The following is a 27,951-nucleotide window of genomic DNA, read 5'->3' as shown; positions in this document are numbered from 1 at the left end:
AAGTGAGATACTGGGAATAAAACCAAAACCAATAACAATTAACCAGCCACACTCGCATTCTCTTTTAATACAGTTTTATTTTTTAAGAATAGTCAGAATAATTTGAATATATTGTTCATGTTCATAACGCTTACCTATATATATTAACTTTATTTCAATACATACACAAAGGAAAAAGGTGTTTATTTGCACGTTTTTTTTGTTGGTTTGTTCGTTTTTATAATTTTTTTCTGGTGGCTTTTGTATGTTTCATTCTTTGAGCTTGTCAAAAAAAAAATCTCACTTCTAGTGACGGTCTGCGCTCTCGTTTCTGGGAAGCGCTTCCACCGTTTTCTCTTCTCATTCTTTTCTCTCCTTTATACTCCTCGTGTTCTTTTAGTCCCACTTCTTGCTTACTAGATTGTCATCAGCAACTGCATGGGAAAGAAAATGGCTGTCATTTTCAGGGTATTGGCAACCGGATGAGGTAGGACTAGACTCAAGTCCCAAATTGAGCACTAGCCCCCAAGGATCAATTTGGAGGATAGGTATAAGCAATATGGGGAACATTCCAACCCAGCCTAAAAATGACCATATTTTGAATAATTACAACCCTTTTAGATCTACATGAAGTACTATTGATTGATGTGGAGTTGGGCATGCATCTATTATTCTGGCCATTTTAGTTATATTTTAGTACGGCTCAATTTACGTTATCCAACACTTTTATATACTCAACACCAAATATTGGTGGTTCTGTAGAGCATGGCGCTTCCAACGGCAGGATTGTTAATTCCCAGGGGCCACCCACATAAAATGTATGCACGCATGACCAAGTTGTTTTGGATAAAAGTGTCCGCTAAATGATACCAATATTTTGAATATGTTAATTTTAAAAAATTACTTTTCCATACAATCATAGGCTGCTGTATGTTGACCGTAGTTAAATGTTAATATGGGAGATGTTTTATATTAACAAGTTAAAACTGCAATGGCTAACCTTATCCCCAAGCATGATCTTGCTGGTGGAAGAGTACACAAAGGCAATTACTACCTAAATGGGACATTATAGCCATAAAGTTAGACTAACTTTAAGCAGTATGGGGATACATAGAAACCTGTAGGAAGACACACAGACTTTAGTGAAAACATGTAAGAGTGGGTATTATATATTATCAGTGTAAATTCAGTGTTGACACAAAATACAAAACCATTGATTCATAAACAAAGTGAAAACAGGAAGGAAGGGGGGAGGAGCCAAGGCAGTGGCAGGTATAGGAAAAGTGGGGGAGATAAATCATATTAATCATTGTTATTATGAAAGACTTTGCAATTAAATAGATTCATATTTAGAATTGAAGCAAGTATGAAAGTCTGGATCAATATTCACTCTAAGCTGTTTGCGTGCGCGGCCACGCACCACCGCCAGGACTGCCGTGCAGAAGAAATGCCAGCCCACACAGAGATGCAAGAGATGAATCTTCACTATCAGACACTTTCAATGCAACAAACCAAACCAAATCATTTTCTAGTTTTGTTTTAAATTACAGATAGCCAGGGGCATGCTACCAACAAAAAAAATGACTTAAGTAGTACTTTAAAGTATTTTTACATCACTGCTACAGTACACATTATTCCAGTTTTTTTCAGATGGCCCACCATCAAAGCTAGTTAAGGAAAATTATGCCTTTGCAGCATGAATGGGGGATGCTTTATGTACGAGCCGGCCCATAGGGGACACAAATGTATTACGGACTGGGCACATCAAATTTTTAAGCCAACGTGCATCGGAGTATAATTCTATTGACGGGTAGCGCAAGTGTGGTGTGCACATTTGATATTCTTTGCTAGTTAGCAAGTTATTAGCCCAGTTATAGGTAAGTAATGGTGTTACAAAGCCTCATGGCAGCAACCAGGTTTTCCCTCTACTCTGGCCTTGCTCCTGTCTAATTACCACACCTGTTCCCACTGAACTAATTGACATTTCTGCACTATTTAAGCTGCAGTTGTGCTGGTGATTTTAAATTGGGTGGCCATCTTGCTTTTGTTCTTTCTTTGTTGTGCGCGACTGACCAAAAAACACAACTCCAAAACCGCCAAACAACCCAATGTGCTTTGTGTGTGCAATAAACTCAAGTATTGGATTCCTGCTCCTCATTCCTCTAACATCCTGACTAATATACAATAGCGGTAGCAACAGTCTTAAACCTAATTTACAGTCCACCCTAGAGCCTTTTCTTCAATTGGTCAGCAATGGGGTGTTACTGCTTCCTACAAGAGCATTGTGTAAAAACGTTTTTTAAAAGACTGCATTGAACACCCCATATAGGCTACTGGCCATATCATAGAAATCAAAATTGAGAAAATGTTATGGGATTTCCATAATTGGTTTTGTTGGTAGGCCACTGATAGGCATACATTATGCTCAAATATCCACGATATCGTATTGGCTGCTGTCTAAAATTGTAAGGGTACAGCCTCAGTGTTCACTGTAAACAATGCGCCGGAAGTTGCACAGAATTCTCACAACATTCAAGTTTCCACTCGCAAGACCTGAAATTTGCCCAGGGCCCAAAATAGAGGGAACATTTATGTGGATATTACAGGATATTATTACAAGGAATAATATAGATTTAATCGATAACAGATGTGTGTGTCCTTACCCTCCAGGTAATTGCGGGCCACAAACTTGAGGACCTCGTCAATGAGGATGACAGGGAAGGAGAGCTTGAGCACCACCATCCATTTCTCCACGTTCAAGTGGGTCAATTTAAAGATCATCTGCAGCGGAGAGGACAGGCACATTTCAGACACGTATCACATACTACTACTTAGTTATCACATACTACTACTTAGTTATCACATACTCTTACGGCTAGATTCAATCCGATCGGCCCTTTTATGCTATGCACCTTTTTAAAAGCAATGTTTCCGTGTTTGCGTAGACCACTCACTGTAAATGTAAATCGCACTATAACGTCCCAGATTGAATCTAGGCCTTACTCAGTTGTCAAATACTCTTACTCAGTTATCACTCTTAGGGCTCTATTCAATCTGTATCGCTGATTCATTACAGATTTATGTGATAGAAATGTTCAGGTTGAGCAGACATATGTAGCATTTACCGTGAATCCGCCGATAATGCGGGGACATTGCCTTTAAATTTCAATCACGCTCTAACGCTGAATATCACAATAAAGGGGAGTGGATAACAATAATGTCTGTCTAACAATAATGTTTGACTGGGAGAGAGAGAGCGGGAAGCAGACAGAAGGCGAGAAAGAGAGAGGCAGAAGGAGATCGAGAGAGTAAGACAAAGAGAGGTGGATGTAGGGTCAAAACTAGTGGTCCTTGGAGCCGGAGGGTTGTGGTGCGAGGTCAGGCAGACTCACGGGCATGGGGTCGACGTAAATGATCACGAAGTGGAGTGACATGGAGAGGGACATGGCTCCAACCAGCCACAGGTTGCTCCAGGGGGGCATGCGCAGCAGGGACTGGTTCTCAGACAAGCTGGGAGGGGGAAGGGGGGGATGGGGCGGAGGGGTTACGTAATCCACGCTGGCTAAACACTGTGTGTGTGCGCGGGCGCACTGAGATGTTTAGATCCTTCTTGAAATGTACATTTGATTTGTGGATCCAAATAAAGTATTTAAAATGTGTGTGTTTATACGCTGTTATCCACAGAGGTGTGTGTGCCAAGAGGTGTGCAGAAGCATGTGGGGATCTGAGATGACATGGTGAGGGATGGAGGATAATGTTTGTTCTGCACGTTTAATCTAAAGTTACTCTTCCAATGTCTTTGGGGTTACACTACACTTTCAACGTTATAGCTACTTTTGGGATTGGGCTTTCATATCATACTCTTGATACTCTGTGTTTTAGAAACGCACTGTTATAGAAGTGCTATCATTTATAAACGTAAACAAAGTGTTTTATATAACTTTACTGTTCATGTTCCACCTCTAAATTGATATACTGTGTGTGTATCAAGAATTACAGTGCTAACAAACTACCAATGTTGCTAATTCTGAGGACCCAGATTAAACCTACTCCTGTCCTGCACTACAAAGCATGTCAAATGGATAATATCCATTGAAAGTGCTGTTTTAGTCAAGGAGTAGGCTTAATCTGGGACTGGGAAATGGGCCTTTAATGTTATGCCTAATTAAATCTAGCATTTCTACCATGAATCTTCAAACATGGCTTTATATTGAACCAGGCAGGAACCAAAGTTGCTTCTAGCTCTATTTGCAGTCTGACCTATTGAGGGCATTGCACATCTCGATGGTGACCAACACAGACAGGGCCATTGTCATGGGCGGAGCGGCCTCAAACACTTCACAGTGGACGCCGACAAAGTCCTCGTTTTCCTCGTGGCACTGCATGAAGTGGGACTGAGGAGAAAAATCCGAAATTAGGATGGAACCATTTACTGGATTATCACAATCATTCACTGTACATTTTTGCTAAGTAAGAAGTTTAAATGTAGATCCTAGGTAGACCCTACACCTAAGATGATGATCATGATGAAGGTTTATGACCTTTTAATGTATTTTAAATGAGGATCTCTTGATGATAATTATGGTTTTAGACCAATGACCAATGAATTTGGAACTGCAGTGGCACTTTTGTACTTTGTACGGTTTCTTAAATTATTTGGTGAAGCCAAAGACAAATCTTTACATTGTGTCGAGTTTTTTTAAATAAAAAACATAGTTGATATCTGATACAGTTAGTATCTGATATTAGTATCTGATACAGGTGTGTTGGTGCTGGCCTGGTGCCTGCACACAAATGCCTGCACACCCAGTAAAGGTGGAGACCACTCCCTGTTCTACAGAGTGGTACATCCCAAATGGCACCCATTTTCCCATAGTGCACTACTTTTGACCAGAGCCCTATGGGCCCTATATAGGGAATAGGGTGCCTTTTGGGACGCAGCCTCTGCTCTACTCACCGGACTACGTTTTTGCTGAATGACTCATTTAAATGTAAGTCCTAGGTAGCCCGTACCCCCCACGATTGTATAGTATTTTTTATTTTTTAATATATATATATTCAGATCTACGTGGAGAGCAATGAGCTAGGCCTAGGGTTCCAATTTTGGATTGGTGATGCCTACCAAAGATGTTGGATTTTAAGATGAACGACTCAAACTATTGTCTGCTTATGGGGGTGCCTCTCCCATAGACACTAATGAGATAGCAGTTAGCTAAGTTCATTGACTTCCATTGAAAGAAAAATGTGGGAGGTCTTGCCCTCCTCTTCCATATCTGATGCTGCTGCTCACCAGCTGATAGAAAGACACACCAGGGCCGTCCTCGCTGTATAGGAACCACCAGGCCGCAGCAGCAACGGTGGCAGCACCGACGTAGCCTGGAACAAACACCACAGGAAGTCAGGTAACATTGATCTCAATTATAATTGGTCCTATTTGATTTCCTTTTTCTGTTGGAAGTATCGAGATGAGATGATGACAATCTTTGTTGTTTAAAAAATTTGCTTTGCATCACTTTTTAATTCAAATTTTTTATCTACTGTGTTCCTTTATCACGAGGATGTACAGAAACAGTATAACATTAATTTGATTATTGCTTTGGCTTCAGTTTGTGTCCCACCACCATGCCAATAAAGCACTGCTCAATTTGAATGTGGTGTTGTAGAGAGGGGGGTGTCTACGCTGTGCGCCAGTGGAGGCTCCTCAGAGGAGGAAGAGGGGTGTTTTTTGTTGTTGTTGTGAAACAGTTATCCTTTTTAGATAAACTATACTAAATATACACGACACCAAATAATGGATTAAAGGTCTACAGTAGCCTCAACAGTACTCTGTAGGGTAGCACCATGGTGTAGTTGGGGGACAGCTAGTTTCCGTCCTCTGGTTACATTGACTTCAATACAAAACCTAGGAGGCTGTTTCTCACCCCCTTCCATAGAATTACTTACACAGTAATTATGACAACTTCTGGAGAATGAGCTCCAACCTATCAGAGCTCCTGCAGCATGAACTGACATGTTGTCCACCCAATCAAAGCATCAGAGAATTAATCTAGTACTGAAAGCATAAGCTACAGCTAACTAGCACTGCAATGCATAAAGTGTGGTGAGTAGCTGACTCAAAGAGAGAGAACGACAATAGTTGAACAGTTTTGAACAAATTCATTTCTTCAAAAATGAAGGTGAAGCGAGAGAGAGAGAGAGAGAGAGAAAGCTAGCTATATTTCGTTGCATATTTTTTTTCACTTCCACTTACTTAGCTAGTGAATGAAGCTAATTACTTTAGCCTACTCAAACACCCAGCTCAAACAGAAAGGGATGCTATGTTAGCTAGCTAGCTTTGGGTATCCAACACTTGAACTCTTCTAAGTTAAGGTAAGCTTTTGGTTTTATAAATGTATTGCCACTGGAGCCCCCACCAGTGCAATGGCTAAACTGCTTGCTGACTGTACTGTGTGATTGTAGCGGGTTTACTAATGCGTTAGTTCTTGTAGCTATGTTGACTATGACATTAGATGATATGGTGACAACGATGTAGGCTGTGTGTAGCGGCTATGATATGAAGGCTTGGCTTGGCTTGGCTTTTTTTCGCCTGGTCACAGACAACTGATGTGTTGTGCACTGAAGTCCACAAGCGAGGAGAACTGTGAAAGGAGGTCGATCACGTAGATGCGAGAAGGATATATACTACAAGAAAAGTAATCATGCTGTTTGTATGTGGCTGCTATGAAAGTGAACTGTGTTTGTGTGTGATCAGGGGTATATTCATTCTGCCGATTCTGTTAAAACGTTTCTTAAACAGAAGCAAACGTACATAAAATGGGGACAAACGTACCTGAATTTGTCCAAGAGAAACTCTCGTTTGTAACTGTTGGATTAATGATTACACCCTAGATCAGCTAGATATAGGCAAGAGTGTGCAAGGCGGTATTGAATGTGTCACTGTCTGTCACCTTGATTACTCAAATTTCTCTCGACCTCTGCAACTACATTGTAAACTTTCATTCATAGGCTAGGATGTAGAAATCTAATGATGGGTATAGGGAAAATGTGAGTATCACGCAGTAGCCTAAACCTATCAATGTTACATTGAGCTGAGGGAATGGAATATAAATGACAGTTATCCAATATGCTGTAATAGAAATAAAGCCATGCTCATTCAAAAAAATCATCGTCCTCCCTCATCTTAAATGGCACCGACCACAACTGCTGTACGCCCAGTCGGTGAGGGTTGAAAGCTCTAAGCGTTTGACGTTGGGTCAGGGTTGTATTTAGATTTACGACTGAGCCAGGGATAGTTCATGGTTGGAGAGTCGGACATAGCTTCATGAGATAGAATTAGGTCAGAGATGGATAGTGAGCATAGCGTCTATGTTGAACCTGGACCATGACTCTGTTCCAGTATCCACACTAGCGTACTACATAAGCCCCATGTATAACTACTGCTAACAGGTCCCATGTGGCTCAGTTGGCAGAGCATGGCGCCTTGCAAAGCCAAGGTTGTGGGTTTGATTCCCACGGGGGACATGTATGAAAAATACATTTCTCTGGTTGAGAGCATATGCTAAATTACTCAATTTTGTTCGTTCATGTAAAAAATGTGTTATTTGACCTGATCTTATTTGTTACACTTGGAAGATCTGATTACAATCAGATCACAAGGAGTCTTTTAATCGTCTACCCCTGTCTAAAAATGTGGGCACAATTTAGAATGTGGACAAAGGCTGCATGTTAGCACCAGGTATAGACGGGGCTTTAGACACAATATCCACCATAGCATACTACTTAGAAACTACTTAGAATGAGGCAATGTATTGGTCATGCATTCACAGTGGTATTCTAGTGACCCCAACGGTTGTTGAAGGAACATGAGAGGAGGAAAGCATAATGGCCAGTGCATTTGTAATGGTTTTGTTTTGTATTTAGTGTTTTTGATGTGTTCCTGACTTCCCAGAATACATTTCCATGCAAATGGACAATAAAAATGCTGTCATATTATATGGTATGGTATCTTATCCTATCGTACCTCCGATGGCGAGGTATCTGAAGAACAGCCATCCAGAGATGAGGGGCTCCTTGGGGGAGCGGGGCAGCTTGCCCATGATGTCCAGGTCAGGGGGGTTGAAGCCCAGGGCAGTGGCAGGAAGACCATCAGTCACCAGGTTGACCCACAGCAGCTGGACAGGGATCAGAGCCTCGGGCAGACCCAGGGCAGCGGTCAGGAAGATACTGAGAGAGATGGAGGGATGGATGAGGAGAGCGAGGGAAAGAAAGAGAAAACAAAGAAAGGAGAAGAGTATGTTTTGGCTAGAACTGTGTGTGGCAGTCATATTGATGTTCTCGCTCACGGTGGTGTCTTGACAGCCAATACAGGAGCGTGACCAAGTAGTTATGCTGCTACTACAGTGAATCGCTGTCTTCCGTCTGGATTGGCGTTCAACCACGGTTATGTCTGTCGAGATGGGGTCACCATGCGGTCACTTCAACCCTTCCCCCCCGAACACTCACCAGACGACCTCACCAACGTTGGAGGAGATGAGGTAACGGATGAACTGCTTCATGTTGTTGTAAATGGCTCTGCCCTCCTCGACAGCTGCCACGATGGAAGAGAAGTTGTCATCAGCCAGGACCATCTCAGAGGCAGACTTGGCAACGGCAGTGCCAGAGCCCATGGCGATGCCGATCTCGGCCTTCTTCAGGGCGGGGGCATCGTTCACCCCATCTCCGGTCTGGTGGAGGAAGCGAGAAAGAAAGAAGAAAAGAGAAGGTAGAGAAGGAGGACGACTGTTAGTGATGTGTTCTGTTATGATGTGAATCGTATTTCCGCACATATTCAGTTTTTTTTGTAAATTGGATGGTTGTACAATAAGCTTTTGAGTTTTGAATAGGAGTGTCTCCTCTGTTCCTGTTCCCTCCTCTCACCATGGCGGTGATCTCGTCGAAGCCTTGCAGGAACTCGACGATCTTGGACTTGTGAGAGGGCTCAACGCGGGCATAGCAGCAGGCCTTGCGGACGGCTTTTTTTTGCTCGTGGAGGGGCAGATCGTCAAACTCACGGCCAGTGAAGGCTCGGCCAGTAGTGTCCTCATCCTCGGTGAAGATGCCAATACGACGGCAGATAGCCACGGCAGTTCCCTTGTTGTCACCTGGGAGGGAGGGAGGGAGAGAGAGAGAGTGAAGTATTGTATTGTTTGTTTTTTTCTCAATTTATTTCAGTCCTCTCTGAGACCACCAGAGTGAAATATAATGGAGGAAAGACAACCAACGGAGAAGAGGTAGATGGATGGAAACAGTGGGAGTGATAAAGGTTTTCCAGAAATCCTGGTTAGAGGATTCTTGGAAAAGCACCAGATTTTTGCAGTCCAGCATACTGACCAGTAATCATGATGACGCGGATGCCAGCAGCCCTGCACAGCTCGATAGCTCCAATGACCTCCTTACGAGGGGGGTCAAGCATGCCCACGCAGCCCACGAAGGTAAGGTCAGTCTGAGGACCACAGACAGAGCGAGAAAGAGAGGAGACGTAGGGTAAGTGCTTCGGATGAATTTAGAAATTCCAGTAGTACTGTTTGTATTTACCTAGTAACTCAGGAACCCCTTTCTTTACCTAGAAATTAATACAGTAGGTACTTAAATCCCCCCCCCCTCTCTCTCCTTTCTCACCTCGTAGTCGCCAAACTTGGTGGCGTCTTCGAGGTTCATCTCTTCCATGCGGAGGGGTGTGTCGCGGGTGGCCAGTGCCAGGCAACGCAGGGTGTCACGGCCGGTACCCCACTCCTTGATCACAGCCATGATCTTGTTCTTGACAGGCTCGGACAGGGGCACGCGGGTAGTGCCAACGCGCACATATGCACACCTCTCAATAACACCCTCGGGAGCGCCCTAGGGAGAGGGTGACGGAGGGAGAGAGAGAGCGGTCCGGACTCAAGGAGCATTTTGGAACTTCATGAACAATCACTGCAAGATCGCTATAGAGATTATTGATATGACAACGTCACCGGGACCTTTACTCTGAGCATTTCCATTGAGACTGTTGACGGTGTTCTCTCACCTTGACGAACATCTTGTTGCCGACAGCGGCCTTAGAGGACTTGGCTGGGGAGCAGAACACTGACATGGACTTCCTGTCTCTGGAGAACTCCAGGGTGAACTCCTTCTTCATCAGCTGCTTGATCACCTGGGAGAGAGACGGAGAGGACATGGGTTAGAGAGGGAGGGAGGAGAGGGTTTAGAAATGGAGGCAGGCGTTAGAGAGGGAGAAATGGGAGGTAGGCTGGAGAGGGGAGGGAGGGTGGAACGAGAGGGATGAGATGGGGGGGTAGGGGAAGTAGGGGGAGAGGGGAGCCAGATGGAAAAGAGGGAGGTGAGAGAGGGTGGACTGGAGAGAGGGCAGAAAGGGGGAGGAAAGGAGGGGTAGAGGAAAGGTGGAGGGAGGAAGAAAGACTTACAGAGCAACAGGCGTTGGCTCTGTCGGGCTTAGACAGGCCGCGTACTTCAGTGTTGAACACGTTCATCTTCTCAACCAGGCAGCACAGAGCGGTCTCAGTGGCCTCGCCCACCTTCTCATAGATACCCTTAGACTGCAGGAGAGAGGGAGAGGAGAAAGACACTATCAAATCTGGGCTAGACTAATACACATATCAGATCTGGGCTAGACTAATACACATATCAGATCCATAAAATAACAGCTACACATATACAGATACTGAGTGCTGACAAAGTATCACGCACACACACGCACGCACCCAAACTCACAAACACACACACAGATAGAAAGCTTCTCCTTACATCGTTGTAGTCCAGAGAGGAGTCATTGCACAGAGCACAGATGGTGGATAGCTCCACCAAGCCATCATACTGGCCACACTTCACTAACGCACCGTTCTTAGTACTGAGAGAGAGATGGAGAAGACAATAAGCAGGTGTGTGTGTGTGTGTGTGTGTGTGTGTGTGTGTGTGTGTGTGTGTGTGTGTGTGTGTGTGTGTGTGTGTGTGTGTGTGTGTGCCCATGTCCAGCTATACTCACACTTCTCCCTCGGGGGTGTACTTGGAACCGGAGATGTCGAAAGAACCAAGAGAAACGCTGTCTCCCTCCACTTTGTCAATGATGAACATCTGGAACCACACCACAAAGACACAACACACACTACTTAACTATGCACTTTAAAAAAGCCAACTGATCAAATTTCTTAATCAGCGTTATTTTGTGAGTTGGGTGGACTTTAGAAGGACAATAAATTGATCTAATGTGTGTGTGAGTAATTTTTGGAGTAAAATGACAAATTAATGTTTACCTTAGCATTTATGTTGGGTCTGCTGCAGTATGTGCCAAATGTTGAGCATACTCACAATCCTATTGCAGTTGGCTGCCTTACAATTGTAGTTGAATCAACAGACTATAATTGAGGTGAGCTGAATTTAAACAAGCTTGATGAGTAAAATTACGAAATCTATGTTTGCTCAAAACCACTGAAAACGAGAGCCATCATTATCCCAGCATTATCCCAGCATGCTTTATTGCAGTTTGACTTTTTCAATACCCGTGTTTTTGCTTTCATCAAGTATTCATACCCCTTGACTTATTCCACCTTTTGTTGTTACAGCTTGAATTCAAAATGGATTAAATTGATTTATTTTCTACACAGAAGACCCCATAATGACAAAGTGAAAACATGTTTGTAGACATTTTTGTTTTCGTCAATTTCGCACTATAGCATTTTCCAGCCCTAACGCCAGATTCTAACATCAGCTCACTTTACGTTGTAGTGGGAGGGGTGGCCATATTTGAGGTGTGTCCTTAAAAACACGCGCAAAAGTGACAATTTCATGCAGTGCTAATGGGAAGTTTTAAGACTCACAAAAAGCAGGTCTTTGCAGTTGATAATTGCATGGATTTTGAGAGCAGAAGTGCAGCCTATCCAGCGGTGACGCACAGTGAGTGCCCGTGGAAGAGAGATGTGATTTTATGCCGCTGAATCTAGTATTTAGAAACATAAACTATTGGTTGCTCTCCATTTCGTTTAAATGAGAATCAAGCATAGCCTACCCTTCCCTTAATCAAGGCTGGTTAAGCACCATCACATAGGTGCATCTTTTTAGCCTGGCCCCATTAGCCAACTAGCTTATGAATAAGTTTAGAGGTTTCTGCCCTCATGCTTTTTTCATTAGCTATTCAAAATTCACATACCTACATACTTCATTTCGCTTGTTTGAGTAGGCTATCCATCCCCATTTTCAAAGAGCGCTCCTCACCCAAATAACGTTACCAAAGACACCCGCGCTCCTTCAAACTATTCAATCCTCCTATAATGTCATATCAATGCTGTATTTTTTTTCAGAATCTGACCTAGGACATAGGCAACGATACCATTGACAGGAGTCTAGTTTGTATATAGACGTGCAAACATGCCAAGGCAATGAGATACGCAATTTATGATATCATCTGACCCGATCCTTTTTTTTTTTAAATATTGTTGTTGGTTTAAAAAGCAGGTTGATTGTGTTTCGTTTAATTTGATTGAAAAACAAACTTATTAGAAATATTCACATCCATGGGTTTATGGTGATGAAGTAAACTGCTACATTTTTATTTTGTTTTTTTATTTTACTTTTATTTAACCAGGCAAGTCAGTTAAGAACACATTCTTATTTTCAATGACGGCCTTGGAACAGTGGGTTAACTGCCTGTTCAGGGGCAGAACGACAGATTTGTACCTTGTCAGCTCGGGGGTTTGAACTTTACAACCTTCCGGTTACTAGTCCAACGCTCTAACCACTAGGCTACCCTGCCGCCCCATGGCTCAAATGGGTGCAAATATGATCTGTAGATGGTTCCATAATGTTTATAAACATTACATTTGCCAGTAGTATATTGGTGTGGACATTTCCCCTTTCTCTTTATATTTTATATTTATCCAGCACCTGTGAAAAGTTTGGATGTGCATAAAACCCTCCATAGTGTAAGATGTATTATTGCCCACAGGGAGCAGTTATGGTGCCTGTAACTGTATTTAGACAGAGCCTATTTAAAAGAAGTTGCCGTTTAGTTTTTATTAGAATTTGATTAAAATTATACACAGTATTTTTTAGGCCTTATCAATAGCCTAGTGAATTTAATCTAGTTTATGACTACTTTTGGCATGTCCATGTCCAGGCTGCAATTTATGGTAGGCCTAAAGCCCCTATAGCAGTGCAAATGCTATAGCCTATTTAACAATGTATTTCCATACTAAAGCAATGCAATGCTTATATAAACAGTTCGACTGCAAACATGTTCAACATATATTGCAAATATGGGGCAGGCTATTTAACAAAATAGGTGATAATGGAGTAACATTCAAATTGGAGTTGATAACAACGCAATACACAAAAGACTGTAAATACACAACTTGAAGCCACCACATATTTAGCCCTGGATCCCGTTCTGATTGGCCAGCAAGCCTCGACACACCAACAACTGGTTTATTTGTCAAAACGCGCCACCGCCAGCAACTGTGCCTATAATTATGGTGGTGAAAATAGAACAAATATTTTTGACACACCCCTGAAGCTATAGTGCTACTGTCAGTGCCTAGATTTACTGCTGCGTTAGATTTGTTAAAATAGAGCCCATCAACTCCATTTAATGTATTTTAAATTCAGGCTGTAACACAACAAAAATGTGGAAACAATCAAGGGGTATGAACACTTTCTTAAGGCACTTATTGGTTGATTACATTGGTTGATTGGCTGATTACACAAATAACATACACTGAGTGTACAAAACATGAGAAACACCATAATGTTTGGTTGCACCCCCTTTTGCCCTCAGAACAGCCTCAATTTATTGGGGCATGGACTACATGGTGTGGAAAGTGTTCAACAGGGATGCAGGCCCATGTTGACTCCATTGCTTCCCACAGTTGTGTCAAGTTGGCTGTACAGTATGTCCTTTGGGTGGTGGATCATGCTTGATACACAGGGAAACTGTTGAGCGTGAAAAAAAAACAGTTCTTGACACACTCAAACCAATGCGCCTGGCACCTACTACCATACCCCGTTCAAAGGCACTACAATCTTTAGTCTTGCCCATTCACCCTCTGAATGGCTACACATACACAATCCATGTCTCGATTGACTCTAGGCTTAAAAATCCTTCTAAAACCTTTTTTTTACTCCCCTTCATCTACACTGATTGAAGTGGATTTAACAGGTGACATCAATAAGGGATCATAGCATTCATACTGGATTCACCTGGTCAGTGTTCCTAATGTTTTTCAGAAACTAATCCAATCTGTTAGTAGTTGTACGTTTTCAGTCTTCCCTTCCTTACAGTCATTCTCAATGCAGGCTGCAGGTGAATAAAAGTTCAAATTGCTGGATATCCTCACTCTGGATTCCAATAGGAATTACACATCACTTTGCAAGTCAGCATTGAGGTTTGAATCAATGTAAAATTGTAAGGCAACCAGCTGCAATAGGATTGTGTGTTTCCTCAACATTTGATCAACAAAATCCACTTTTTTTTTTTTACAGTGTGTTGGATCTCTGATGTGTTTGTGTGTGTGTGTGTGTTAGAACGCACAGCGCACATTTGCATTTGTGTTTGTACGACGTGTTTGTGCGGCGTGTGTGTGTGTTTGTGCGGCGTGTGTGTGTACCCACCTTGGTGACACACATCTGGTTAGTGGTGAGGGTGCCAGTCTTGTCGGAGCAGATGACGGAGGTGCAGCCCAGGGTCTCCACAGAGGGCAGGGAGCGGACGATGGCGTTCTTCTTGGCCATACGACGGGTACCCAGAGCCAGGCAGGTGGTGATCACAGCGGGCAGACCTGGGAGGGAGAGAGAGGGGGGAGAAGGGGGACAGATGGTAGAAAGTGAGGGGAAAAGAGTGTTATTAGTTATACAGTAAACCATGTTCATGTTCTTGTGAATTGAAACCTCTCTTGAGACCTGAAGACATGCATTCGTTTTGCTACATAGGCTTTAGCCCAGGTTAACACAGTCTTGAGGGTGATTGGTTGATTGACTTTTGTCCACTTTACTTTGACCCATCTAGACTTTTTAAATTAGATTAGTGCTAGTCCAGTATCAGTTGCTCACCCTCAGGAATGGCAGCCACAGCCAGGGCCACAGCGATCTTGAAGTAGTAGACGGCCCCGCGGATCCAGGAGCCTCCATGGACAGGGTCATTGAAGTGGCCAATGTTGATCATCCAAACGGCAACACAGATCAGGGAGATGACCTGTTATGGAATAGACAACCACAGGTTGTCAGATAAACCCTGGTTTAAAAATATATATAATAAAATTGTCATCATTGCACTATTGGTTTCCTTACATTCTAAGTCTATGGACAAGGTATGACTTTTGTAATGTCATTTCGTAATTTGGGTGAAATATCCCTTTAAGATGTATCAAATAAAAACGGGTAAAAATTGGCTACTTGACCATTTTAAGGCCGTGGGGAAACTCTTCTTGTCATGTTGCAACAACTAAAGTGTAGTGTAGTAGAATTGTAGTAGTAGTAGTAGTAGTAGTGTAGCTGTAGTAGTAGTAGTAGTAGTAGTGTAGCTGTAGTAGTAGTAGTAGTAGTAGTGTAGCTGTAGTAGTAGTAGTAGTAGTAGTGTAGCAGCAGTAGTAGTAGTGTATTAATAGTAGTGGAGTAGTAGTAGTAGTAGTGTAGCAGCTGTAGTAGTAGCAGTAGTAGTAGTAGTAGTAGTGTAGTAGTAGTAGTAGTAGTATAGCAGCTGTAGTAGTACTGTAGTAGTACGAGTAGTAGTATAGCAGCAGTAGTAGTAATGTAGTAGCAGTGTAGTAGTGTAGTAGTAGTGTAGCAGTAGTATTAGTATTAGTAGTGTAGCAGCAGTAGTAGTAGTGGTGTAGCAGCAGCAGTAGTAGTGTAGTAGTAGTAGTGTAGCAGTAGTAGTAGTTGTAGTAGTAGTGTAGTAGTAGCTGTCTGTCTCACCTTGGAGAGCTGCTCTCCGAACTCGTCCAGTTTGGCCTGCAGGGGTGTCTTCTCCTGCTCTGTCGCAGCCATCTGGTCGCGGATCTTCCCAATCTCTGTAGAGACACCAGTTGCCACGGCTACGCCGATAGCCTTGCCTGATGCAATGTTGGTGCCCTTGAGGGATAGACAGAGGGAGCGAGATAAAGGGAGGGGGAGAGGGGGAGAAGGGGAGACAGAAAGAGAGAGGGGAGAAGGAGATAGTGGTGAGAGTGAGAGGGGGAAAGAGGGAGCGGTCAATGAATGGCTGTAAGGGTGGAGGAGATGGAGAGTAGAAGAGGGCAGGAGTGTGGAAAATGACAGTTAGATTGATGGAAAGATTCCGAGATGGAGGAATAGAAAGATAGATAGATGGATAAATATATAGGAGAGTCCCTCACAGAGAAAAGCATGTTCTTCTTGTCCTGGTTGACAGCTCTCATGTCTGGGACGGCATCAGTGTGCTTGATCACACTGACAGACTCACCTGAGCGAGGTGAGAGACAGAGAGGCAGATAGAGTGAGAGAGTTTTACAACAAAAATGTTTTACATGTATTTATAATAGGGCTGTCAAAAGATGAAACACATTTAATCAACTTAACTCTCAGGATTTTATTGCAAATTCCAAGTGTAATTTTAAAAAGTTCATACAAAAAACAGTGCAAGAATATTGACGTCTTGATTTTGTCTAAAATAATGGTTCAAATTGAGAAAGCGCACTTTACTGAACCTCAATGTCAACTTGTTTGTACATGGCATTGTAGATTTTAGCTGTATATATCATGTGTTTTGGATGTTTTCAGAGTATTTTCAATGCTTTCAGAGTGCACTAAAATGACATAAAGTGAACTCGAGTTCACTGATTAACTCTGTCAGTCCTCATTTCTTTTTTATTGTGGTCTTGTAAAGAAGGTTACGACTGACAGTCAGAGTTGATAATATCACTCACCAGTGAGGATGGACTGGTCAACCCGCAGAGTAGTAGAGTTTATTTTGACGAGTCTGATGTCAGCGGGGACTTTGTCACCAACTGGGAAAGAAAGAACAAACATACACAATGTTAGCTCAAAGTAGCTGTCTCAACTTCATGCATATACACACACACACACACTCCACTCCACTCCACTTCAGAGTTCATTTCACGTATGTTCAAACATAATTGCTACACTGGAATCCACAGTCTTTATCACAATCAAGGTTTTCCCTGGATAACATTGTGCTTAGTCTGACTTATTTTTACAGTGTATTCTGTCCAACGCACTGCTTTTTAACATGGTCAAAATATCACCATTTGACATCTTGACTCTTCAGTATGGCAAAATTAGAGCGAGAGAATTGATCATGGAGAAAAGTCCCCTCATCCAACTAGTCTTGACTCTCGAGGCTAAGTTTATTAACCCCTACCAACCCAACAAAGCCTCAGGACAGTCTGATCCAACCACATTATAACCAAACTAAAAAATGCAATTATATTACTTATTTGGAAAACATTTGTACTATTTACTTGTTGTAACAACACTGTACATAGTTAATAATATAACATTGAAACATTTGTGTTTTTTAATTTGAACTGTTTATTTGTGATTGCCAAAGCAAGTGACATACACAATGTAAAACATTGCTTCCCATGCCAATGAAGACCCAATGAATTGAAAGTACATGCCAATAATGAGAGTGAGAGAGAGAGCCAATGAAGACCCAATGAATTGAAAGTACATGCCAATAATGAGAGTGAGAGAGAGAGCCAATGAAGACCCAATGAATTGAAAGTGCATGCCAATAATGAGAGTGAGAGAGAGAGCCAATAAAGAGAATGAGAGAGAGAGCCAATAATGAGAGTGAGAGAGAGAGAGCCAATAAAGAGAGTGAGAGAGAGCGCCAATAATGAGAGTGAGAGAGAGAGCCAATAATGGGAGTGAGAGAGAGAGCCAATAAAGAGAGTGAGAGAGAGAGACAATAAAGAGAGTGAGAGAGAGAGCCAATAAAGAGAGTGAGAGAGAGAGCCAATAAAGAGAGTGAGAGAGAGAGCCAATAAAGAGAGTGAGAGAGAGAGCCAATAGAGCGAGAGAAAGCCAATAGAGTGAGAGAGAGAGCCTGACTCGTCTTAGAACTCTGGATGAGTAGCAACACTGAAAGCCGACCCCACGGACAGACAGAACGAGAGGGAGAGAAAGACAGAGGGCGAGATGCAGCGATATGATAGCAAACAGGTGTATGGGGAATAGATAGAGGGTGTAAGAGAGTGAGATAGATAGACAGGTGTGAGTACTAAGCACACATGTTATCGCTCTCTCAAATTCAACATCAAATTCAGATTGCTTTATTGGCATGAAATACAATTTGTAGATATTGCCAAAGCAGTATAGTGGTACAGCATGTTCAGTACAATGGAATGAGGATAATGAAATACAGTTCATTTCAGTAGTAATAATAACAGTACATCTAATATACAGGTACAACACTACTGCTGTATTGTGGAATCTTCGGTCATTTTTTATTTCATTAAATAAAAAGAAGATTATAAAAAGAAAAAGAAAGAATGGCTAATAAATAAACAACAAAATGTATGGATGATGGTTACACTGTTTTACTGTCACCTACAGTATATACAGTGTATATAACTTTCTCTCATTCTCTCTCTACCTCCCTCTCTCTTACCCTCTGATTGCCTTAAAAGGACCCACTGTCTCAAGGACACAAGGACAGCCACCCTCCCTCCCTTCTTCACACAATGACACTTAGTCATTGTCATACGCTCTCTATCCCTCTCTCTCTCTCTCTCTTTCTTACCCTCTCAAATACGCACGGGCACACACACTCGTTCACAATGCCAAGCCACACATCTAGTACATTGATGCAGGTCCAGTGTGGCTCAGTTGGTAGAGCATGGCACTTGCAACGCCAGGGTTGTGGGTTTAAAAGAAAAACACACACACACTCACATGCACTCAATACTGTAAGACTCATCCTGAAGTACCCCCTCATGTGCATTTTACCAGTAGCCCTATGGTGTCATGAGTCTTCTCAAGTACACTCTGTGGATAAGCCAAGTACCCTCAGGGGTCCTGGGGCCTACAGTACAGTACACTTTTGACCAGAGCCCTATGACTATAAAGTGAATAGAGTGCCCTTTGTGATGTGTCTGTCAACCAGTAGACTGACAATATTCACTATGGGTATTAGGCCTTGTTTGTTTAATTATTTTTCTTGGGGGGGGGGGGGGGCATCACCCTTCGTCTCTGATAGGCCAGGTAGATTCTCTCTCGATTACATCAGATTTACATTTATTTTTAGTGGCTTGTGGGTATTGGGGCTATGGGTCGACTTGGAACTGGGCCTACAACTCTTGGGCCGGTTGGGGTAGAAGTAGCCCTTGGGCACAGATCTGAATCTTACCGGACACCTCCACCACATCTCCAGGGACGATCTCCCTGGCCTTGATCATCTGGACGTTCTTCCTGTCCGACCGGTAAACCTTCCCCATCTCAGGTTCATACTCCTTCAGAGCCTCGATGGCGCTCTCTGCATTGCGCTCCTACAGGGCAACAATAACCCCACAGAACATCAGTTCCTCCTGACCTCCCGTCCAGAAGTGTAAAGCCTGACTTGTGCCAATATGCCCACCCCCTACACCCGTCACATCCACCCCCTCCCCGCTCCCCGCTCCCTCGTCCCATAACCCCCCCTATGTGTGAATCCTTGTACATAGTTTCCAAATGACCACCACAAGGCCAATATGGACCCGCTGCTTGTGGCTTGCGGTAACCCGATCGTCCCTCTGTATTTTTACTGTGGGACTGGGGGCTGCTGCATTTCCCCCTTTAACACCACCCCACCCCACCCCGCGGTTAACACATTCTGACCCTGAGCGGGTAAACTAATGCATGTGATGTATTATGTGTGTGTGTGTGTGGTGTTTGTGTGCGCGCGTGTGTGTGTGTGTTTCCACTAACTGACCTGCCAGACTCCAACGATGGCATTAGCGATGAGAATGAGGAGGATGACTAAGGGTTCCACGAAGGCTGTGACTGTTTCCTCACCTTCCTCAAACAAGGCCAACACCTGAAAGCGAGAGAGACAGAGGGAGAGAAAGAGAGGGAGAGAGAGCATTTATGTTTATTGACAATGGAATGGAATGCATTTTTATGACACTTGACAGTATGCACCTATATCAGAATCACTTTTTTCCACTCTATGCCAGCCTTTTTTTTTGTATGCGTGTCCATGCACATGTGCATGTGTGATAGAGGGAGTTTTTGAGTGTGTGTTTCCTCACGTGTGTGTGTGTGTATGCGCTTTCGTGTATGTGAGTGTAACGAGTTGTTGTCACTGGTCTGTTTAGGAAAGAGGCTGTGTTGACATGGACACAGATCAGTTCTGATCCACTGAAGCAGAGTGAGAAGCAATCTAACCCACAGAGAGAGACAGAAATCCCTCCATGATTTTATACATCCATCCATTATTCTTTATTGCCTATTCCTTTGTCCAAACCGTCCTCTTTTACCTTCTTCCATCGCCTCTCCCTTCTCTACTCCGTTGTTCCTTAGTGCAACGATTTCATTCTTCCATCCTCTTTCCTTCTTTCTTTCGTTCTTTCTTTCCATCTTTCTCTTTCTCTCTCTCTCTCTCTCTCTCTCTCTCTCTCTCTCTCTTTCTTTCTTTTGCTTGTTTCTTTCTTTCTTTTCTTGTTTCTATCCATTTATTCTCTTATTCCCTCTCTTTTAAGATCTCTATATCGTTCATCCTCTCTGTCTCTCTATTCTAAAAGGTACCACATTGAAATCCATTGTAGCCTCCTCACACGTACCATGCTATCGTAGAACCCTTCCATTCCACGCAAAACTTCACTTGAAAGTACATGAGAAACATTGCAACAATATTGCCAATGCATTTATGCATTCACGCAGTATATCAACTTAATAATATATCATTCATAAATGCATAGTATAATCACTACAGTGTCTTCCTCAACCATATGCTGTATGTACCTATCATCATCGGTTTGTTTGTCTTTGCAACAATCAATGCCATTGTGCAACACTGTCTCTCTCTTGCGTTCTCGCCGGCAATCCTTCGTTCCTTTCATCCCTGACCTTTGTGGAAGGATACAGTTTCTCGGCCTGGCTTGAGACTTTCTTAAAATAACGCGGGCCTCTCTCCCCTCGCGCCCTCTTGTCACACACATGCACGCACGCACGTACACACCATGCACACACACACACACACACACACACACACACACACACACACACACACACACACACACACACACACTATATCGCACACACACACCATTCTTTCTAAGGCCATAATGACAGCTGGCCAGGGACAGAGCGTAGAGGGTTGGGGGGGGGGGGGGGGTGACAACATTGTGTCACCCCCCCACCCCACCCCCAAAACAGATTTGAAAAGAGAGAGCGAGACAGGAGGGTGGAGGGGAGACAACAGTGAAATGAAATAGTGAGAGAGAGGGATGGGGGAGGGATTCCTAGAGTGAGCGAGCGAGCGAGTGAGTGAGTAAGCGAGGGAGGGAGAGAGGGAGGACATCAATCCATGTGAAATATAACTTGACGGGTCACAGCATGTGTTCTGTGTGTGTGTGTACGCAAAGCATAATTGACCTGTATGTGTGTACAGTATGTGTCTTTCATTGTGCAGGTATGTAACCTTGTGTGTGTGTGTTAGCTTTCAGTGTCCTCTCATGGCCTCTGCCACCATGCACAGCTGCTACGCTGAAACATTTACCCATCCTGCGTTGGGGTAAGGAGAGGACGTGGAGGGAGGAAATTGACAGGAAGTGACTTCACAGTGACCTTACAGGTGCTAACACCAACAAACGCATACATGCACCCAAACCTATCGACCTGTATAGACCCTAACCCACTTGTGGAGATCTGAGAAGACTCAATAGGTATTATCAATACATGAATATCTTCCCCTTGCTCTAATTACACCAATCATTGAGGAGCAGACCAGATGACATCACTTTGTCTTATACCAATGAAGTTAGGAACAGAACATCTAAAGTCATTCACCATTCTAACGCAGCAATGAATCTAGCGACTAGGAGGTCATGTCTTTACCTTGTCTTGTGTCATTACTCTGCAATCTTTCCCCTGTAACCCATAGCAATATATTTTTGCCATAGTCGGTCAAAATCAGTGACATCATTTTGTCTACTTACAAAAGAGATGCAGGCAGCCAGCAGCAGGATTCTGACCAACAGATCCTCAAACTGCTCTACGACCAACTCCCAGATGGTCTTACCTGAGAGAGAGAGAGAGAGAGAGAGAGGCAGATAGATAGAGAGAGAGAGAAAGGGAGATGCAGATAGATAGAGAGAGAGAGAAAGGGAGAGGCAGATAGATAGATAGATAGATAGATAGATAGATAGATAGATAGATAGATAGATAGATAGATAGATAGATAGATAGATAGATAGATAGATAGAGAGAGAGAGAGAGAGAGAGAGAGAGAGAGAGAGAGAGAGAGAGAGAGAGAGAGAGAGAGAGAGAGAGAGAGAGAGAGAAAGGGAGAGGCAGATAGATAGAAAGGGAGAGGCAGATAGATAGAAAGGGAGAGGCAGATAGAAAGAGAGGGGGGAATGAGAATAATGTCAGTGTGTGTGTGGCTCTGTGTGTGTTGGCAGGAGTGTATTAGCACAATACAACAATAAAAATACTGCCAAATGAAATCGCAATACTACTTTCTCACGATTGTTTTGTGTGGTTACACACGCAGACCTATCAGACCTAAAGAGGAGTGCACTCTTCAAGACACTTGCCAACATCATGCAATGTGGAAACCAACAGAAATGTTCCCTAGCAACGTGCACGCCCGGCCGACCACCTGAGGGGCTGTCTTATTCAGCCCCTCTGTTTGTGGGGCGCAAAACCTTGTCACTTAAATCTCACTCGATTGATTGTTTTCACTTTATTCCTGCGATTCTTTCATTCTCTTGCTTGTGCCTGTCGTTTTTCCCCCCGTTATGACCGCAGATACATTGGCTTTCCGTTGAATCTATAAGAACGCTAAAGCTTCGTCTCGACACTTACAGTACCAGACAGAAGATTGGACACACCTACTCATTCCAGGGTTTTTCTTTATTTGGACTATTTTCTACATTGTAGAATAATAGTGAAGACATCCAAACTATGAAATAACACATATGGAATCATGTAGTAAGCAAAAAAGTGTTTAACAAATCTAAATATATTTTACATTTGAGATTCTTCAAAGTAGCCACCCTTTGCCTTGATGACAGCTTTGCACACTCTTGACAAAGCTGTCATCAAGCCTAAGATCACCATGCCAAAGCCAAGCATCGACTGGAGTGGTGTAAAGCTCGCCGCCATTGGACTCTGGAGCCATGGAAACGCATTCTCTGGAGTGATGAGTCACGCTTCACCATCTGACAGTCCAACTGACGAATCTGGCTTTGGCGGATACCAGGAGAATGCTACTTACCCAAATGCAAAGTGCCAACTATAAAGTTTGGTGGAGGAAGAATAATAGTCTGGGGCTGTTTTTCATGGAATCGGGCTAGGCCCCTTAGTTCCAATGAAGCAAATTCTTAACTCTACAGCATACAATGACATTTTAGACGATTCTGTGCTTCCAACTTTGTGGCAACAGTTTGGGGAAGGCCTTTGATAATGCCCCTTTGCACATTTCTGTCTATACAGAAATGGTTTGTCGAGATTGATGTGGAAGAACTTGACTGACCTGCACAGAGCCCTGACCTCAACCCCATCAAACACCTTTGGGATGAATTGGAACACCCACTGCGAGCCAGGCCTAATCGCCCAACATCAGTGCCCAACCTCACTAACATTCTTGTGGCTGAATGGAAGTCTCCGCAGAAATGTTCCTACATCAAGTGGAAAGTCTTCCCAGAAGAGTGAAGGCTGTTATGGCAGCAAAGAAGGGACCAACTCCATATTAATGCCCATGATTTTGGCATGAGATGTTCAACGAGCAGGTGTCTACATACTTTTGATCATGTAGTGCATGTCTGGTCTCACAAGCAATGTAAAGTAGGTGTAAACCAGAGCCAAGCATGTTGATTTATAATCCAAGGGTATCCTGCTATTGATACACTTGTTGATTTATGCTAAATAAAGTGACAACAACAGTAATTAATGAAGGGGCCTCCTGAGTGGTGCAGTGGTCTAAGGCACTGCATCGCAGTGCTAGCTGTGCCACTAGAGATTCTGGTGGTTTGGTTGTTACAGCCCTGTCTCTCCCCTTTATGTTAATGTGTAATATATGCAAATACATGCATACATGCAAATATGTGCAAAGTAGGCACATATGCGTTCCCTTATTTTAACACACAAACAAATAGCTGATATAATAAGAAAATGTATATATGAGTGCATCCCACCCCCACCCCCCAGCCGCCCCCCAAATATTGGGACATTCTACAATCAATTGGATACCTAAATTCGCACCTAAATCCCTGGACTCCGTTCATTATTTGTCCGTGCCAGTAAAACGTTTTATGTGCTACAATTCAGTCAATATCTGGTTTGCAGTGTCTTCATCCATTGTCCAACTGTTGCATTTATTAGAATTGTTTTTAAAACTTTTTAACAATTTCGATGACCATGTCTCTATTGCATCACGATGATATAGTACTGTCAGATGTGAGAATCATAACCGTCACAGGGAGGAATAGTCAGTGTGATAATAATCTCTCATGGGTAGACACACGCAACACAACTGGAAGGTTCCCACTAGATAACACAGCCACAGAGCCAAAACTGGGTATATCATAAAAATGTATCAAAGCAAAAATGACATTTTTGGCCTTAATTTAAGGTTAGGATTAGGCATAAAGTTAGAAGTGTGGTTAAGATTAACGTTAAATTTAGGGTTAGGTTTAAAACACAGGAGGCTGCTGAGGGGAGGAAGGCTCATAATAATGACTGGAATGGAGTGAATGAAATGGTATCAAAAACATGGAAATTGTATGCTTGATGTGTTCAATACCATTCCATTTATTCTGTTCCAGCCATCACTATGAGACGGTTTTCCCCAATTGAGGTGCTACCGGCCACCTCTGGTTTAAAATCTGATTTTTAGAAGAGAAATTGTAGAAATAGGTGGGGTTTAATACTTTGTGACTGTGTTAACTAGTGATAACCCAATTTAAGTTTTTACTTCTGGGTTTTTGAGGTTTTGTGTGACAGATGGGATGGGTATGTAAGGACACAGATCTGTGCATAGGAAGATCCTTTTCTTTCAGGGTTATGAGTTTGACAAGAATAGTAATCCCATTCACATCTTCCCCTTCCTTCTCTCTGAAGTGTGTAGCCACTCCCTGTCAAGCATCGGATTGGATAGGAAATATGGCTACTCTACACCAACCAATCCAGTGATTTTAAACCCTAGAGGGGGCATATACAGAGATAAATGGGTGAATCGGAATGTCTGGAGGGTTTGTGATGACAGATGTCACGATGGCACGACTGACAGGAAGTCCATCATCCCAGGCAGGAAGCAGAACAACAGGTGTGTATGTGTGACTGCAAATGTGTGTGACATGGTGGCAAGAAATAAAGAGGTAGTGTGACTGATGGGATGTGTAACCTCCTGGACATTGGGACAGAAATAGGAGAGTGTGTGCAGACCGACCACAAACAGGTGTGTGAGGGGCAAAGATAACGTTGGGAACTCACCAATCTCAGCTGGCAGCTCTGTAAAAGGGGAAAGCGAGAGACGGCAGATTATTACCATAGCATTGCTATTTGCTACTAACATTGCTAATTGAGATCAGCATTAGGCCTGCTACCTCTAACTTTGATAACAGAAATCCTAATTATACACTGTTTCAATGTAAGGGACCAGATGTACGAAGCCTTTGTTTCCACCTGTTTCACGGTCAGATCAGGTCATTGAAAATACAGGTGCAAACTTGTGCACTTGATACAAATGCGTATAGTTAATTAGCTAAAAACCTTTACTTAGCTCATGTCATCCACCTTTTGATTGATAACTTACGTCAGGACTGAAATCTCTCTGAACTCATTTCAAACCTTCAAATGATGCAAAAACAAAAACATCAACAAACCGAAGAACTGGTAGCACAACTGTGATTCTACTTTATTTCTAAAGGATCGAACTAAGTGGTTTTCTTTAGCAAACGTTTGCGAACGAGTGTTAGGGCCTTGGTTTGTCCCAGGTCGGCCCGTCAGTAGCCATAGCAAACCTCTGTCCTTCTCACTGACCTCTGATTGGTTAGCCAATCAGAGCCTTGAGTCTGTCGTTGCTTATCATTGGCTGGATGAGACAATGACTATACCAATGCTTCATATCATGATTTAAGCACGGATGACCAAGAAGAAACATTTTTATAAAATAATATTATCATAAGCTTCATAACTTGACTTTTGCCTCTGTATATCAAGTCTGATGCTTAGCCCCTCAATGTTATTATCAAGTGTGCTAACTGCAAACACACTCAAATAAAAGGACTGATACAACAGTTATGCAAGTAGAAGTTGTCATGAACTTCTGGAATCCAACCAACCACGATAGAGAGCCTGTACTGGACTGATCACAAACTACACTACCCAAGCATCCTTTGGTGCCGATGACCTTCAAATGGCATCTGCCGCACCATCACAAGGTCACGTGAACCATTTTGGTTGCCGTGTGCCAATGTGTCAGTCAGCCAGCCAGCCAACGGCCAATCACAAAGAGTCAACATCCGACCTTCCCCTCTTCATAACCAAAACAAAGACTAACTATTGTCCAAGCCAGTGGAACACCTGTTGCTGTCTGTATGTATGTATGTCTGTCTGTCTATCCCTCCATTGCATTAGCCTTTCCACAGCATTTAGGACCAATGAACCCCATTTTGGGTCTGAACCTCTACACCCAACCAGATCCTCCTCCTTTTTCTCCTCCTCTTCCTCCTCCTCACCATCATCTTTCCAACAAGCCCTTTCCCTCCTCTTATCTATCACCATGTACCTCTGTCCATCACTTGGTTTCTCTATTCTTTTCCATCAATCCATCCATCTCAGTCTCTCTTTCTCACCATTGTGACCATATCTGGCCAGGTTCTTCTTGAACTGTTCTGGTGTGAGGCCGGTGGTCTGGTCGACACCAAAGTATGACACGACCTCTTCCGGCTCTTTTGCGTGTGCATTCTCCATCCTCACCAAACAGGAGACGCTTCAGAAGAAGAGAACAAAACAAAGACACGTTTAGGACACGTCTGTCCAGTAATGCGTGGCTTGGCGCAGTAGGTAGTTCTCCAGTTATGAGGTTTTACAACCAGAGAAATTATTTGTTACCCATCACTCTATAAAAGTGTGGGATTGGGATAAAAACTGTCAACCCCCTTCGTACTCTCTCTCCCCTCTCTCTCTCTCACCTCTCCGGCAAACTGGAGCCCTGGACTGACAGAAAGTGCAACCTGGCACAGGCTCATGAAAAGTTTTATACAGACACAAAAGTGGTGCGATTGGTGCTCTCTCACCATGCGCCTGCACCTCATTGGCTGAGGGGAGCAAAAGTGGGTGGGCCGGGAGGGTCCTGGGGGGGGGGGGGGGGGGGGGGGGGGTCACGCGTGGAAGAATTGGTCACCAACTGCAGAGGGGGTCCGCTGTCTGCCGTCAAACTGAAAATAAGATATGTTTTTGGATCGAGCATGGTCAGTAGAACAGGGAGGGGGAGATAGGGGCAGGGGTACTTTGAATGAGAGGTAGGGGGCATTTAATGATGGGTCCAGTGTGGCAGATAGGACAAAGGGGGGGGGGGGGGGTACAGAGAGAGAGGTAGATAGAGATAAAGAGAGAGAGAGGAGGGGGGGGGAACAGAGAGAGGCAGGTAGAGAGAGGGGGGACAGAGAGAGAGGCAGAGGGAGAGAGAGAGGGGACAAAGTGAGAAGCACATAGAGATAGTGGGGGGACAGAGAGAGATAAAGAGAGGGGGGGTACAGAGAGAGAAACAGATAGAGATGAAGAGAGAGAGGGGGGACAGAGAGAGAGGCAGAGGAAGAG

General features: G+C 43.4%; 1 protein-coding gene across 1 annotated transcript; it reads right to left on the bottom strand.

Moving 5' to 3' along the window:
• Positions 1-57: 57 nt before the first annotated feature.
• LOC109893087 (sarcoplasmic/endoplasmic reticulum calcium ATPase 1) lies at positions 58-27,410 on the bottom strand. The gene is made up of 25 exons (XM_020486123.1): positions 27,324-27,410; positions 26,985-27,121; positions 25,621-25,638; positions 22,122-22,204; positions 19,895-19,999; positions 19,334-19,472; positions 16,887-16,967; positions 16,338-16,423; positions 15,919-16,074; positions 15,055-15,196; positions 14,617-14,783; positions 11,000-11,088; positions 10,762-10,864; positions 10,422-10,553; positions 10,025-10,150; positions 9,637-9,855; positions 9,349-9,460; positions 8,896-9,119; positions 8,482-8,702; positions 8,000-8,202; positions 5,270-5,355; positions 4,240-4,373; positions 3,372-3,489; positions 2,643-2,760; positions 58-413 (listed from the first exon to the last, which is right to left on the bottom strand). The coding sequence occupies exons 2-25, from the start codon at positions 27,100-27,102 to the stop codon at positions 376-378; spliced, it is 3,018 nt and encodes a 1,005-aa protein (XP_020341712.1). The 5' UTR covers positions 27,103-27,121; positions 27,324-27,410; the 3' UTR covers positions 58-375.
• Positions 27,411-27,951: the final 541 nt, after the last annotated feature.

Source organism: Oncorhynchus kisutch, linkage group LG6 (genome assembly GCF_002021735.2).
Source record: "Oncorhynchus kisutch isolate 150728-3 linkage group LG6, Okis_V2, whole genome shotgun sequence".
NCBI classification, from domain to species: Eukaryota; Metazoa; Chordata; class Actinopteri; order Salmoniformes; family Salmonidae; genus Oncorhynchus; species Oncorhynchus kisutch.
The sequence above is the reverse complement of the archived record's forward strand: the minus strand, read 5'-3'. Positions and strand labels throughout refer to the sequence as shown.